At 38.8% G+C, this 17,450-nt stretch overlaps 1 protein-coding gene across 1 annotated transcript in view; it reads left to right on the top strand.

Annotated features, from left to right (window-relative positions):
* grid2 (glutamate receptor, ionotropic, delta 2) overlaps positions 1-17,450 on the top strand; it is a gene marked incomplete in the record, with an annotated part of 448,996 nt that overhangs the window by 418,711 nt on the left and 12,835 nt on the right. The window contains 1 exon segment of the mRNA XM_014002727.1: positions 14,176-14,416. Coding sequence (XP_013858181.1) covers positions 14,176-14,416 — 241 coding nt within the window.

Genomic DNA, 17,450 nt, shown 5'->3' with positions numbered 1-17,450 from the left:
AAGTAAAAGTGAGCAGTTAGAATGTCTAAAAATGCATTTATTGTGAGGTCACCTCCTCAATAAAATGTTTTTTTCTGAAAACCATAATACTAAAACGTTAATGTTTTTGGGYAAAATTAATTAATTACTCAATTAATTAATTAATTGATTAACTGATTAATTGATTAATTGGGGACACACAAGTTCACCCGTTTAAGCTGCTCACATTGTATATCTCTGTCACAGTCATTTTCATACTAGAATACATACATCTGATTTGATCTGCTGGAGTGTCACATGATTTGTGTCATGTGCAGGTGGGATGGATTGTCTACAAACAAATAGGGTGTCAGAATGGTATATGTTCATGCTTCTCACCCAACCGCAGGTATATTCACTTTATCTGGGAGGCGCCATTTACTGCATCTGGATAGTTTTGTTGTTTTTGATGTAAGTAAAGTAAATTTARACTTCAGTAAAGCAACAAAGGATTTCTGCTCAGTTAGTTTACAAGTCTGGTCATGTAATCACTGAAATATTTCCTAATTGCCACAGTGATTAAAGCATGGCCTGCACAGTTGGGTTGCTTCTTGAGTCAGATTCAGTCTGACTTTTATGATGTAGAGTTGTCTGTATGACACATCTATGTTCATATTTGTTTTCATTCCTGCGTTCATCCATGCGTTTTCATGTTTTCATTTATAAAAAATGAATAATTAAAGAGCAAATGAAAGATTTATCAAAAGCAGTTGACTATTTTATTATAAATCCATGCAGTGGGGGATAAAACTTCCTGTTGATTCCTGTTTTCAAAACATATTAATTTTGGACTGAAGTTAACCTTCATCAAGCAATGAGTCAAATTATACTTTAAAAAGAATGCCTCTCCAGTTGTTGAGTTCATTGGTGGATTGATCTAATGAGCCCAGCCTGCAGCACAGAAACGTTTAGGTGTTGCTGAATCTCAGCGAGCAGAGAYTTTAATTCAGTTAAAGAGAATTCTAGCATCAAACCTCATACTATCTCTAAAAAGGCTGAAGATGAAAAGAGGATGACTTCTACAACAGATTATTGATCTCAAAAACAGCGCTAACTCCCTCGTGGGTTACCTTAAAAGGTTTAAGCTGATGGTTCTGCCATAACCCTCACGGTCCCCTGACCTTAACTTTGTTAAAAATTTATGAATGGGCCTCAAAAGAGCAGTTCATGCACGGTGGTCTGAAATTTTCAAAGAAGTAGAGGCTTTTTACAGGAATGGAAACTCTTAGCTTGCAAAAAAAAAATAAAGTTTTGCATTGTAATACTTGCCCAAATGTTTGCTTCTGGCTGTGTTTTCTTTATTTTTTCCGCTAAATGAAAACAAAAAGTACGTTCAGTGGAAATCAGCATTTTAAATTACAGAAGCTTGTCAAACCTTTACGACAGATGACAGAAATGTAATCCAAGGTTTTGTTAAAGCATCATCAGACATAAACTGAAAATGAAACATGTTTTAAAAATTAGGATTCAATGCATGCTCACAACCGCACACAAACAGGTGTTTACATCCTGGGTTTTCTATTCGGGCACTGACTGAGTGGTATGTGCATATGTGTATGTATAGATATATGTATAGGTGTGTGTATATATACATATGTATGTGTGTGTGTATTTACACATGAAAGTGTTTGGATATGTAAGTATGGGTATGTTTATGTGTATATGTTTAAATTTATATATGTATATGGGTATGGTTTTCAGCAAGGCTATAGTCATTATAATTATATAGATATGCATTTTTGTTGCTGTGGTTTTGTTGTTTTTGTMTTTGTAGGTGTGGAGCCAAGAAGTCAGGTGTGCCGTCTTGTGTTTTCTCAACATCTATTTCACATATCTTCTAATCTCTCTTTCACTCTTTCTCATTACATTTCACTTTTTTCTTTCTCCTTCCTTTTCTTCTATTAAAAAAAGCCACTGATGATGAAGAAGCTAAGATACTAATATTCTGATATTAAGTTCTGCTTTCTACTGAAGTGGCATGAAAAAAATTAGGATTAAAAAAACAGTTCATCAGTTTCTTCTATTCCTGAGTTAACAGTTTAGCCTTTTTTTCTTTTATGTTTTATTTCATCTTGAGAACTCAGCAAAGCTCCTTGATATGACGCTGTTTGGTTGCTCAAAACAGTCCAGTCTATTTTCAGAGGTCACAGATAAAACAGTTTTTTTCTTTATTGTTCTGTTCTGCAAGAAGAAATAAATCAAACTCAAGTATGCAACAAGAGTGCTGGAATGAGATTTCCTTACTCTAAGATGATTGAATCCAGTTGTTTGTGTTTGAAATAAGCAGACTTTTCCAACTTTGGTGGGTGTTGAAGTGTAACTTTTAGCATRAGTTTCAACTTTTCTCTGTTCATTTTATTTTAAAGATAATACCATAGTGGCAGTCTTCTTGTGGCTGAGTGTTTCTGTCTTTAACATAACAGCTACCCCTTCAGAAGTGATAAACTGGTTTAGAAAAAAAAAGTCAAAGAAAATGCATCACTGTGGTTCATCCTGTGCTGCTTTTTGATGCTTTTGACAAGTTTGCTTTGCCTCTTGACATAAAAAGACATGATATTATTGAATGATAGTAATCAGATTTTTAACTGATAAKCCCTGCCTCTTCTGGCAGGGCCAAKAGTTGGGCTCAGATGACCTTTATCCTGTGGAGATTATACCTTTTAAGAATACTTGAGAGATTCTTCCTGATATGGGTGCTTGAGCTTCAAGCTCTCAAGTTGAAGGCTGACCTCCCTAATCTGTGTGTCGCTCTCACCCACCCGGGGTAATTGAAATGCTGACATCTAAGTATTCACCTTGAAAAACGTGATGTAGCCTGTTCCACATGTATTCAAAGCACACATTTGCACCCTGACGGCAGCGCGTCTGAACCCTCTCTCATCAGAACTACATCCAAACTACTTATWATACTTTCTTATTGGAACATTATATTCCCATCATGTTTTCCTGAGGGGCTAACTTGACTGAAGCAGCTAGAGACCCTTGATGCTGCCAGCTTTGTGTTGAGCAAGTAAGTGAGCTGTCAGCCTGGTGTTGTTCTCATTTAAGGAGCTGACAGTCTGCGGTCGTCTTGGCGCAACAAACCCATTTTAGCATAACACCTCTGCCTCTCATCCCCGTTCTCTACCRCATTTTGTGCTTTTTTTTTTCTTACTCTTCTTTTCTGGTCAGTCAAATCATCCATTTTTCCCCTCCCTTTATTCTCATCTCCTTCTCCATTTTCTCATCTTAGCTCCTCCTTTCCTTCACTGCATATTTGTCAGCCGTCCGTTCAGCTTCAGCACACTATCAGACTTTCTCACTTGCATTTTTTTGAAACCTCTGTCCACACCTCAACCCAATTTCCACTTTTCACTGTCTCAGTTTTAAATTTTTGTTAGCTGCCAAGGTGACGTTAGAACATTTGTATTTTTCCTTTCCTCAACACACGATGATACAAAAAGTCATGACACCCCTTACAGAAGTACCGTACTTCAGTTCATTTAGCCAGCTTTTACATTATGCTTAATCATCTAACCCCACTGTTCTCTCCAATTTAATTGGTTACATTTGCAGTAAAAAAAAWATAAWAATAAAACTACTGCTGGGAAAAGATAATCTCGGGATATCACCTGCATTTATGTGAACCCATACAGATGGGCCTGAGGGGGAAGACTGCAGAATCAACACAATATATGGAGTTATGGTGCATTTAAAGGGCAGTATGTGGGATTTTTTATTGTCCCTTAGCAGAAAATAGCCCCAATATATCCAGGGAGGGTTGAAAGCTGAGCTGATCAATACCAGTGACTCAACAATCTGTTTGCCAGGTGCTGAGATAACTGGCTTTGTAGCCTGTAGTCTCTGTTTGAAATGGCAGCATCATTGGTTAGAGATAGAAAGATGTTCTGCATGCCTAAAGAGGAGCAGAAACCCAGTTTGATCTCTCGTGCTTTTGCTAACATTTCACTAATATCAAGTTCAGCTCATCAGAGCGATAAACTTGGTCGTATYATGCTCTTAAAGATGATGAGTATCACATACTTATAGATCAATATAAGCTGTTTAAATCAGGGAGAACCAAATGTATATAAAAGACAACATAAAGTTTTTACTTGGGGATGTTAGGATTTAATGCCATAGATTTATCTTTGTGTACAATCAGAGTTGTAAAGTAACTAAGTACAAATACTTTGTTATTGTACTTAAGTAGAATTAAAGTAACTAAGTACAAATACTTTGATATTGTACTTAAGTAGAATTTTTGGGTATCTGTACTTTACTTGAGTAATTATTTTTCAGCCTACTTTTTACTTCTACTTGTTACATTTTCACACAAATATCTGTACTTTCTACCTCTTACGTTTTTAAAAAGGAAAGAAGTAGAAAGTCGTTACTTTTATTTAATTTTTGCTTGTTTTCCTTCCAGCTTATGATAAAAAAATAAATACTATCCATATAAATTGCGCCTCCGAGATAGAGGGAATTTAACTGTGATTGAATGAGAAGTATAAATATATAAAATTCTGATACCATATTAGTTTGTACACAAACAATCGTGTCACACTCCAGCAGGACATAATCATTAAAATAAAAGTACTGTACTTAAGAAGAGTTTGTATTTCATGAATTATATCATTGCATTTGGCCGCAGCCCTCAGATAAATTTTCATTTTGGGGAAAAAGTTTGGGCAGCCTTGATATAAACTGAAACAGCTGGACTAGTGCATCCTAAATTTAACATAAATTAATTGTTTTAAATATGATATAGTCATTTCTGCATTTTTTCGTAATAAATGTCATTACAGAAAATCTAACCATTCATTTTAAATCAATACTTTTACGTTTAATACTTAAGTACAAAAATATCAAATACTTTAAGACTTTTACTCAAGTAATATTCCTAAAGGAAACTTTTACCAAAGTGATTTTTTGGTACTTGTACTTTTTCTCAAGTATCACTTTGTGGTACTTTATACAACACTGTGTACAATAGTGTTTTTGTTCCTATCCCCATGCATTTAGCATAACTATTCCTTTAACCATCAAACTAAAATGCTTGATTTTAGCCCTGCAGCTATTTTGAAGCCAAAACTATTACTGTTCAAACAGCAAGCCTGAAAACAAGCCAAACCTGAGACTCTTTGTCCCTCAACTCTCAAAAGATCAAGAATATGATGGCCTAACTGTGAACTTGAGGTTTCAGAACAGCAACATACAGACAAAACCCCTGTGTTATAATGGCTACATCCTGTTCTTATATACCTTTTATGGCTTTTGAATGAGGATGACAAGAAACAGCAACATCCCTGTGCTTTTAATGTCTATTTTCAGCATCATGCTCACAAAAGAGAACAAACAAGCCTTATGAGTGTGTCTTCAAAAAAAAAAGAGTGCTCAAAGAAAATTCTGAGCCACGCTTCCTTTCTCTACTTCATTGTGAAATCTGACTTTATTTTAATCCTCAACCTTTCCCATGTCTTATACCTTTTCGCTCATTTTCTCCAGCCGTCTGCCCCTTGGTCCTTTATGCAAATCACTACAATGTCTCTTTTTTTCTTTTCTTTTCTTTTCTTTTTTTTTTTTTTTTTTTTTTTTTTTTTTTTTTTTTTTTTTTTTTTTTTTTTTTTTTTGAATCAACTAACGTGATCAACCCACCATTCCACCATCAAGGCTGCTGCCATACGGTTGCCATGGTAACACCTCATCCAAACGCAGCAGCGGCTACTGCAGAGAGAACGTTGAGGCAGGAACGGAGCGAGCGGTTAAACCCCGCCCTCTCCCACCACCCCGCCCCGCCCCGCTCATATTACACGGGCAACTCTTGCTCATTTGCTTTAACAGCCAGWGGGAGTCTTGTCATCATAGATCTCTCAAATGAAAGGCAACGATCTTAAAGCAAGGTGATAACTCATTACACACTCCACTAACACACTCTTCCAGCAGCACACCAGCTGTTTCGTAGATACAGTTGAAAGAAGCACAAGTGCTCACACGGTGCATGCATGCAATGTTCATGATCTGTTACAAATGGAGACGTAACGTATATTCAGGCTGCCTTTGTGTGGACTTGCACACACAGGACGGGGATTAGAAAAAGACTGTGTGATCCTCTGAGACGCATTAATTTTCTCTAATTACGCCTCAYCTGTAACATACATTGTTCTCCTCATGCATGCTGCTGTCATTAACATTAAAACCTTCACATACGATGTACATTTTAGTTGAAGATGAAGCATTTAATTAGGTGCTCACTTACGGCTGACCTTTTATACAGCAATTTGACTTTGTACACCAAGAGATGACACTTTTGCCTGTTCTGTGTGTCCTCCGACTGAAATGATGTGCAAGGCTTGTGATTTAACGTGATCTATTTCCTTGTGCTTCAGGCAGCAAGGTGTTGAGGGATGAATTCTTAAAGACAAAACACTAGCAGACCTTGAAGGAATGGAAAACACCGAGAACCCCCTAAACTGTGCACTCCTTTGTAATAATTCACACAGCTACATATGAAGATAAAGGTGGGAAAAACACAGGAAATAAATCTATTTTATTGTCTTACGCGTTATCGTCATTTCCACCAAAATCTGTGTAATAAAAAGTGCCCCTTCTATGATTACACGGAGGTGGTGACACACATAGATGCACATAGTTGGATTAATCATTTGTATTTCTCATTGTTTCAGTTTGTCATTGTTTCTGATCCCACCATGGAAGACAGATTGGTTTTTGGTTGGTACTTTGTACGTACGAGGCATTTTTAAAGCTTGTACAAGCATCCGCCGTGTGTGTTGTTGGGTGTTTTATTCTACAAATGATTTGTGCCCATGTATCTTTTTCAAGAAAAGATGAGTTGTTTTCTCTTTTTTTGTTTTGTTTTGTTATGCTTTTTTTTTCTTTTTGTGGTGAGACGTCAACAGSCAAATTAGAGAGCTAGACAGATGGTGTACTGCAGGAACCCTTTGACTCAACCAATGCTTTTTACTTTTTTATTTTTGTCACACAGGCAGCATGCAGTGGCCTTTCATCCTGCCTGTCAGCCATGGCATAGAGATAAATAGAGAACAGTGGTAACGGCTTTTTGTGCATTAAAAAATGAGCATTGCCACACTCTTTTACTCTGCCATCGTGTCTCATGGAGCATTTAGCCAGTGAATACTTGGCCACAGGGAAGAAACTGAGGATGAATGAACAAAGGTCTCCTCTCATCTTGTCAACAAATGTTACATGTGAATGGAATCAGTTTGAAACAGTCATCATGTGAACACACTCAATTCTTTCATTCATTCAGATTTTATACTCGTTTCTTACTGTTCAGAGGAGGTGGGTGGTGTTTATGGATTGTGGGAGAAAACGAGATTGCGCAGGGCATCGTGCCACATTTAATTTATGTCCTCCATCTTCCAAGTGTGCAACAATTGGTCCTGCATGTTTGTTTTTGTATCTGTGGGAATAACACAAGACGTTTAGCATCAATGAGTTAAATGTGAGACAAATGAAAATGCAGCCAAACTGTTAGCATGTGTGAGAAAGCATGTTCTTGTCGGGCGCATGTAAGTGTTTGGGTTTGATTCAAGGGCCCATCAGGGAAGCAGCCTTTGCATAACTCTGATAGGCCAATTAGTGCAGAATGATAGATGATGAGCTTCTCGGGCAGACGGGGTCATAATGGAGGGCTGAGAGAGCCCAGCGCTCTGTCCTGAATCTCAAAGCTGCTGCGCCCTGTCCTCTCTCAAAGACTTAAAGATCCATGAAGCTTAGTCACACCCTAATAAATCTTCTGATGAAAGTCTGGATTTGAAATGTTTGTTTTCATGCTTTGATCTACCGGGTTGGATTTTTGATTAAGATGGAGTGAAAGTGTTTTTGCCTTGCAGTCTTTTGATGTTCTTTTTTTTAATCTTCCAAATAAAACTAGTGGCTCCTTAAAATCATTCAGTCTTTCCTGTAACATGTTGGCCATGCTTATTTAGGTGGCATTGCCTAGAAATAGTTATGACGGGCACCTTATTTTTACTAATTTACACCAATTACTCACAATATCAACTATAAAAGTTTTTTTTAAATAATCCCAATCAGTCTTGTGTTCACATAAAACAAGAAACAGCTACCGATTATTACCACTTCTTCAGTGTCAGATTTTTTTTCACATGAGGATTATTTTTCCAAAGAACAGTAAGGGAATAAGAGACAGCTCCCCCAAACAGGAAGTATGACTTTTCTTTTGACAGACATGAAACGGCTCCAATTCTTACTAGACTTCTTTACAAGATGGCTGTTATCCAAACAAGAAATGATGAAATGTTTTGACAAAGCATTGCCTGGCTTCTTTCATAGGTGGGATCACTCTTATTCCATCTCATTAGCCTGTGTGTAACATGTCTTTCTCTGAAGCTGTGTGTCAGATTGGAGGCTTGTTTGTGTGCSTGGCTGTGWGTGTGTGTGKGGCATCTGTTGCCAGAGTGACAGATAAAAAGGTCAGTACTGTATGAAAGGCACAACATTTCTTTTGGGGGAGGGAAAACTTGTTTTAACTCTTAGAAACAGTGATTTCTCTCTGATACTCTCAGCAGAAACAAACTGGCAATGATGCGTGGCAAATTTTAGTAGCAGATTAACTGCTTGGCACTGAACCATCCCTAAAGGGTGTTTTTTTTTTTTATGAAAGAGGAATGTGCTGGTATTTTTAAAGCAGTGCCCAATGAGAAATTGAAGATAGTGAGTGAATAAAAATATCTGGGTGTCACTATGGATTATCACTTTAAGTTTGACGCCCACAGCAGGAAGTTGCACAAAGCGCTCGGAACACTATCTGACACYTTTTTGTTTGATTTTTACCATCTATAGCTTTCTGAGAGAATTCAAAGTTTAATAAAGCATGTCACAGTTTTGCAAAGTATATCCTCATGTGTCATTTTTAATCTGCTAAAGTACACAAAAATCATTGAAGAAGGTTTCAAATGCACTGTTTGGACAGACTTTGAAGAAAATGAAACTTAATGTCAAATTCCTAAAAAGTGGTCTTACAAACTAAAAGGAATATAATTCATAAAATAATAAAACGTAAGGTTTTTAATAAAAGAGCCTCAAACATGTGTTAGTTGAGGAAAAACTTAAAGATGTGAATTAATATAAATAATTTCTTAGCCTGTAAAGAAAGTAGGGAGATAAAATTAAAACAATTRAGGATTTTAAAGTGTATGCTTTTATTGAGGACCACCGACTTCGCTCTCATATTTAGCTTCCTTTTTATTGCAATATTTTGCATGTCTTGAATTTATTCATGAGYCATGTCCATTCCTCCAGCCTTGAAGGGTAAAAATGCATACATATTGCATTGGATCATTATGGGTTAAATGATTAAATGGTGTGTGTGTGTCTCCCRGCCCACCATAAAAGCACTAAAACACTGACAGGGGTCATCACTCAACAGCCAATTATTGTGAACTTCAAGATGCAAAACAACTTCTGACTGGTTCTCTTTTTCAATTACATGTCTCACCATAAATACAGCCGATTACTATTAAAAACACAATCAAATTGTAACAAGTGGGGGGAAATAAATTATGAAACATCACATAATTTGAATACTCATCATGAATGAAACTTAGTAGTTGAAGATGAAGATAACATTTAAAAGCGTAATACTAGATTGTATTAATTTCATACTCGGTACAAATAATTATAAGTATAATAAGTATACATCAAATAGTACTTTCTCTTGCTTTACTTTATTMTCATTGCTGCTTACTCAGTGAGTATCCTACTTTTGTTTGGAAGTTTGAAGTTGAGCAAATTGATTTCCGTAGTTAATTTAGACCAGGTCTTCAAGGACCACTATCCTGCATGTTTTACTTGTTTTTCTGCTCTAAATCAGTGACTAAACTCTTTCAAGTTCTGCTGAAACTTGTTAATCACCCATCCATTCAATCTGGGTGTGCTGGAGCGAGGAGAGAACTCTTTATTGTACTCAACTAATGTTAATACTTTTATTATTTTGAAGTTAGAAATATATGAAAAGGGTTTTAGACCTAGCATTGTATTTTATCATCTGTAATATTAAAGATATTAGTACTCAATACACAGTTAACATGATTGACAGGGTCCATGAAAAATATAGCTTCCAAAACCACTCAAATGCTCCAAGAAATCCTGCCAWGGGAGTGAATGTCTCTTGCCTGTGTAAAGGTCAGCGTTCCTGACTCCACTCTCTGATAGACAGGAGCAATAATAACATCCATGAGAGACATGGTCAAAATCACTGCAAACCTGGAAAGACATCCAGTTTCAGCTAAGTGTTCCCACAACTTTTCTTCATGACCCTCAGACCTTGGAAACTTTTGGGGAAACTGTGGATTCATGCATAAACTAGTGGCCTCCCTCTTGTAAATCTACCATGAATAAAGTTCTCAATTCCACAAAGGAAAGTAAAAGACTATAAAGTCAGAATTGTGTTAATTAATCCTCTGGTCACCTCCAACAAGTCACCGGTTCCAAGCATTCGATTAACTTCAACTGAGGATGTAAAAGTGAAGTCATCGTAGCAAAGCATCCACAGGCTGCACTCAAGCTGCGCTAGGGCAAGCACGGGCATGGGCACAGAGGGCCCGGCTCCCAGGGCGCCCCCCCACCCCAAGCCAAGACCCAACAGGGCCCGAGGACCCAAGCCCCGACAGGCAGCCACCAGGCCGAGCCAGCACACACCCAAGCACCCAGACCCAGACCCCAAGASCCATCCGTGCGCCAGTGGGCAAGGGACCTCCACCAGAGGGCGGTATGGGATGGGGGCAACAAACYAACAAGGGGAGGGAGAAGTCCACATCCCAGCCTGACACATACCCATGCATACACAAACACAATCATACAATCCCACCCTCATCCTCGCACCCACTCAATCAAAGACATACAATTTAGACGCCACACTCCATTCACACTCCCGATACACACTCACTACCCCCCAGGTCCAGGGTATGCCCCCGTCCCCCGCAGAGGGCGGCCCACACCCAAACCCAGGAGGTAAACCCATTTGTTCTGGGGTGGAGAGGAGCAGACGACCAAGTCCCGGCCTGGATCGCGCCGACCCGACCGGCCACCCCCGCCCCAGCAAGGCCACGCCCCGACTATCCCCCAACCACCACCAACGGCCAGGGGTACACCCCCAGCCGACCACCCGCCGGAGCAGGCCGACCACCCGCCGGAGCAGGCCGACCACGCCAACCAGGAACCACATCCCGGGAGTCCACGCAGCTCCAGGGAAGCCAGAATGCAAGCCCAACCGCCCGGCGCCCCCCCCAAGCTCCCAGTCCACCATCAGTCCAGGCCCCCCACCCCCAGTCATCAGTCGGAAAAWGGGGGAGTGAGAAATAAATAAATAAATAAAAGAAGACCCCGACACACACACACACCCCCACCCTCAAATGTGCTATTGATGCATGTTGTTCTATAGTGTAGTTAAAAGGAGAGGAAGAAGGGGCGGAGGCCGGCAGGATGCCAGTTTTCCCCCCACCCCAACCCCTAATGGTGTGTTCACACCGAACYCGATTTCAGCATCAGGAGCATCAGGTTTACATGCAAAGTCTATGGTGGACGCGCTTCAAGCAGCGTCAGGAAGTGCTGCGGRGCCTCAAGCGCGATTAGAGCAGCGCGATTTGAACAATTTGAACGATCTGAGCGTTCGACGCGCTGAGGCGCAAATCGCTGAAGTTAGAAAATCTGAACTTTTGCAGCTCGACGCGTCGCATCAACCAATCAGAGAGACTCCACTGTGTGACGTAGCGACATATTTCCCGACGGGACAGTTTACTGAATGATGTCCACTAACCTGAAACAGACAGAGAGGAGCTCTTTAGCTGAAATCGAGTGCCTGCAGTCGGTGTCCTGACAGGAGATATCTGCACCAATGCGTGGCAGCGGCTCATCAGACTGGAAAAATAGTCCTGAAAGCGAGCTGTGAGCCTCTACTCTGAATTATCTGGTGAATTAATTATGAATGAATTATCTGATGAAAGTGACATGCTCTTGCTCTGTAAATAAAGCAAAGTCACTTCCTCGTCCGACATTAAACAGAGCCCGACAGAGGAGGGAGGGGCGGGGAGGCTCTTGCCATGCTGCGCTTCCTTCAAGAGCTGTCCTGCGTCTGACCTCAAAGTGCACAAGCGACCAACTTCAGCGTTGGCTGCGATTTTGAAGCTGAAATCGCGTTCGGTGTGAACGCAGCATAAGTGTCTACGTGCAGCTATTGGGGGAGGGCACAGATGGTGGTCAAAGAGTGCGCCCCCCAACCCACATTTCATATATGTGAATGTCATGAAGATGTTATAGTGAGTGTCTAGAGTGTGCAATAAAATGGACATGTCTTATTTAAAGGACTTTCCCAGCTTTCTAACTATGTAGTTTCTTAAAACCAACAGCTTACAAAGTGAGAAAATACCGTCTCTGCATGAGGTTGGCGCTCTGATTCATGTCGTAATGGTGCATGTTTTCCTAGTTACTGCAGATGAATGAATTAGCATCAGGGTTCATTTGCATTTTGTTATTGATTTAAGTCTCCCCTTTGTGTTTAGTATGAGGAAGAATGAATTTAAGAGATAAGCACTGTCATTCATGTCATCACTGAAACTGGGGGGAGGAAAGTTCTACTCACTGCCTCGATGTGTGTGAGCAGGAATCCTCAACTTGTTTGCTTGGACATAAATGCAGTCGAGTTTGCGACTGCCTGTTGTGTGTGTGTGTTTATTGCTGTGTATCGACAGTTGTCTGTGCGTGTGTGTGTTTATTGCTGTGTATCGACAGTTGTCTGTGCTGGCTCAGTTTGCATATGCTGGATTATTTTCATTTCTGTTAATATGAATGTGTCTCTGAGGGGGGTTGAAATGCCTTCTCCATCATTGTATGTCTTTCCTTTCCCCACACCCCTCATGCCATATTTGTTAAATATCTGTAAGCCTGTCACTGTGTGTGTGTTTGTCTGCAGCTTTCCTCCAAACCAAAATGAACGACCCAGTTAAATAATAAGCTGAAGGCTAACAGAGGGACCCCATCAACCTCTGAGCTGTATCCTCTCTGAAGCCATCAATCGTGCGACTAAAGCTAAGCCGCATAATGACATTGTGGCAGTGTACTTGCGCTGTGCTGCAAAACATATTAATGTTAGCAATAATGAGTTTGACAGCCCAATATGGTTGTCAAGGATCATGAGGTTTTCTAACTGGCCAACACTGCCCTCCAATGGCAGGCAGGAGCTACAGCAACTGCAGTAAACGCTGCAGTGTTGGGTTTGGTGATATTGATTTGTGCAGATAATTTATTTGCCATGGCTGTTTTTTAATGAACAAGAACACTTTTGACACAGTAATATTTTAAATGGTACTTGAATGCCATCAATTACCTGATTAACCAAACTCTGAAGGCTTTGTCTGGCTTGCTGCACTGAAAGAAAAGGTCTGTAGGATTTATATTATCAAAACATGTACATCGGTTGCACACAATTAGATTATGTTTTTATTTTCTAACTTTGTTATATAATTCCAGCATAATAAATGCATGCTATATGACTGTGAATATTTCATGTTGAAAATTTGTAATAATTTCATGTTGAAATATTCTAATAATTTCATGTTGAAATATCCTAATCAAAGTGCATTTATGTGATACATTTCTGTCACATTTTATGTATGTGAATCTCTTATACTTGTAACATATATTCATTTTATGTTGAATGCATTATAGTTTTTTATCTAGACATTACAATTAATTTAAATGTTCAATTTACAATGTAATTATATGGTAAACTACATATAGTTTTAGCATTAATCTATCAATAAGCCCATTTTACAGCCTAAACCTTTTGAAAGTAGTACACTGCAGCAACATTAGATAAACAAATGCAGTCATTAAAATTGTTTTCCAAGAAACCAAACATTTTAATACAAAATAGTTAACATTCACATGATTCTACATATTTTAACAGTTTAGCACAGGGTTACAACCAAGGACTTTATCTGCATATTTACCAAGTGCTAAATATTTGTTCTGTTTGTATTCTCAGCTTTATTTTCAGATTTTAAAAATAGGCATGTGGTCTTTAAAATGGCTGGCACATAAGTGAAATCTGCTGATTCTTTTCATGCGTTTAGCAAAATGGGCTTTACATGCGTCTGTTTTATCCATGTGTTGCAGAATCCTGGAACTTCAGCAGAATGGCGACATGGACATTCTAAAACTCAAGTGGTGGCCCAAGGACAGCCCCTGTGACCTCTACAGTTTAGAGCAGACGCGGCAGCGTGGCAACGCCCTTGACATCCACAGCTTTGCTGGTGTCTTCTGCGTCCTGGCAGCTGGCGTGGTGCTCTCCTGCCTCATTGCTATGGTGGAAAGCTGGTGGTCACGAAGGAAGGGATCCAGAGTCCCCTCCAAGGAGGTATGGTAGGATGAATGGGATGACCTCAAAAGTAGAAAAAATATGACGGATAATGCAAGTTAGGGCTGCCATAAATTCCTTCTTCCTTCTTTTTTCAAAATAAGAGGGAATAAAATCTGCAATGCAAAGTAAAAAGAGAACAGACGGATCCAGGTTTTAGAATGCAACAAGATGGATGAGGGATGAGCTTCAGAGCTTGTTAAGGCAGTTGTTGACATAGCATGAGTAATTTAAGAGTTGTCCGTGTTGCAAAGATGGTGAAACACTGACAGCATATTAAGCTAATAATAAAAAAACATCTCTTCTGAGCTAAATTTGCACTCAAGCAACATAATTCACAGAAACTATTTGTGACAAGGCTTTTGCGCATTTTCTCTAAAAGGATCTTAGATGTTGTTTGTTATCACTCAATTAGCATATCGACCACTGATCTTCCTAACAGAGTACAGCAAAGAAGTTCCACTACAATATCATAATTTTACATTAAATAACAATCACATCTTAGTGCAGCAGTTAGTTTAGAAAACAGCCTGCCTGGTTATTAATGCTAACTGTTTGCCTGATTAGAGTAGCCATTATATTCTAAAAATGATGAACCAAACAGATATTGTCTGCCAAAGGCAGTAGTGTTAAATGAATTATGCAGCAAATTTACCCAAACTTAATTGGAGACTTGTTTTTTAACTCATAGTGGTTCTTTTTAATCTTTATTACAGCATGATCAGTTTCTGTGATGTCTAATAAAATATCTAGCATGAAGTACAATGCATCACAGGGGAATCATTGGATTATATAACTCTAGAGCATTTTGTGACATGGTTTGAGATTAACTCTAAAACTAGCAATGTTTTTTTTCTAACGTATATTTCCAGTTTAAAGCTGCTTCTGGTTTCCTGCAAAATCTCACATTTTGGTTTGTTTTGTTTTATTAATTTGTTTAATCTAAAACTATTCAAGCCTGAAAAGAGTTATCAACTACCACAAAGCCACAGCTTTTGAGAGGAGAAGATTCTAGCAGAATACAAAAACAGTCGGAGGGATCTGCATGAACGGTGCAGAACATGGCAGAGTCAGAAACACTGACTCACTCTGTTGTACATGGATGTTTTTTATCAACATTCCCCTCCACTTTCCTACCAATCCAAAAGCAGTGGCAGCACTCTTTTCTTGCAAATTAGCAGCTGCACGGTGTGAAATATCTAATCAGGCTATGTGCTGATGATCACCTCAGCAGGGACACCGTATGAGGCAATCAAAATGACTCTGGAAACGTTTCCCTCTGCCAGGAGGAAAACGTTTGCTGTGATGCAGTCACTCTATCATTGATAACATAGGTAATATCTTACAAGAAAAACCCATGGGGTGGCAAGTTTAGTTGCATTTTTCTATTTTATTTTTTCAATTTTTTTACAGATTGCACATTCATAAGCTAGGCTGCTTTTCACTAATGATGGTAATAGTTGGTACCCGTCTAAATCTTTCCTCAATCATGGTTCATTTTCTCTAAAAAAAGGTGATATAAAAGTGTTTTAAACCTGCTTCGTCCGACACCAAGCCCCTTCTCATATTCCCCATGCCCACTGCTATGTTTACCAAAACACAGAGGGAGAAAGTCTTCATGTTAATAACTTTAATCAAAACTCTGAAATTGCAGCAAAGTGCACCAAATTTGATATGCAAAACATGCCAGCGAGGAGCTCAAGGAAATGTAATTATGGGTGAAACAATATTTTCACTTTTGGTTTGGAGTTAATCATTTATGTGTCAGTAACAAATTGGGCCAGAGCACGAAGCAGCACAGATTAATTTTTTGCAGAAAATGTGTTTTGCCATCAGGTAAATTACTTCCGCTTCAAACAATTGCTTTCCCTCCGTCCCCCCTTCTTAGGAAGTCTTTTGATAAAGGCGGGTCAAGGTTAAATTGCAGATAATGGCTTAAGAGAATTAATGAGGAGCAGTTTCCTAACCTACTATTGAACCGCTCGGCCTCATTGAAGTAATACTGTCAATCATGGGAGAGCCATTCTGAAGGGCCTATCACAAGTTATTAACAAATATATCCATTAGAGGAGACAAAATGTTAGCCACGACATTAATCTTTTGTGGTTCTGTCGACCAGAATCAAGTAAAAGAAGTCCATCTCATCGCTTTAATCTTTTGTGTCACTGTAATTTAAAATTACGAGAAGTATAAATGTGCAAAAAGTGACTAAAAGATGAAAAGTGAATTTTGTAACTATKCTCAAGATGATTTAATGACAGATCAGGTTACTTTTTTGTGATAAAATACCAGTAGCAGCAGTCATRTGGAAAGTCATTTAGGGAAAATTTTCAGCATAAAAACTCTATTATGCACCACTTTAGGGTGATTGAATCAGACATTATTATTATCAGGGTTATTGTGTTATTATGTGATTACAATTTCTAAATTCTTAATGAACTCTTTTGTGGTTTGTGACTTGAGCGTTCTTGTGACACAAAGTGCTCAAATTTACTACAAACACAAATTACATTTGTCTGTAGTTTTCYGCAAATTGGTGGTTTGTGACTTGAATGAWGGGTTTCATAAGCTGTGATCACTTCTGTGTGACAAACCAATTGGAAGATTCTCATGGCTTCTTTGCTGCAGTTCAATGAATACCCTGCAACTGGTTTGAACAGACACCTACAGATGATTGGATGACTTTATTACATATCCTCCAGTATGTTTGCTTACTGACTTTTTTAAACAATACATTTCTTCTTTTTTTCCCTTAGAAACAGAATCAGTATCAGGCGAACATTAATAACTTTATAGGAGGAAGTGTACATAAGTATAAGTACACCACAATAAATTGCCTTTATAGAAGTAGTTCGAATGTTTTGAAGTGAGGGTTCATGAAAAAGTCAAGAAAAATTACTGTCTTACCTTTTGTTGATAGCCTTTTGAAAAACTTCAGTTTGAAGAAGTAGTTTCATCTTTAACAACTTGACAAAGCAAGGCCAAGTCCAAAGTGGATAGATGCTGTCTTAAAACAACTCAYGTATCAAAAATT

Source organism: Austrofundulus limnaeus, unplaced genomic scaffold (assembly GCF_001266775.1).
Source record: "Austrofundulus limnaeus strain Quisiro unplaced genomic scaffold, Austrofundulus_limnaeus-1.0 Scaffold14, whole genome shotgun sequence".
Classification (NCBI taxonomy): domain Eukaryota; kingdom Metazoa; phylum Chordata; class Actinopteri; order Cyprinodontiformes; family Rivulidae; genus Austrofundulus; species Austrofundulus limnaeus.
The sequence above is the reverse complement of the archived record's forward strand: the minus strand, read 5'-3'. Positions and strand labels throughout refer to the sequence as shown.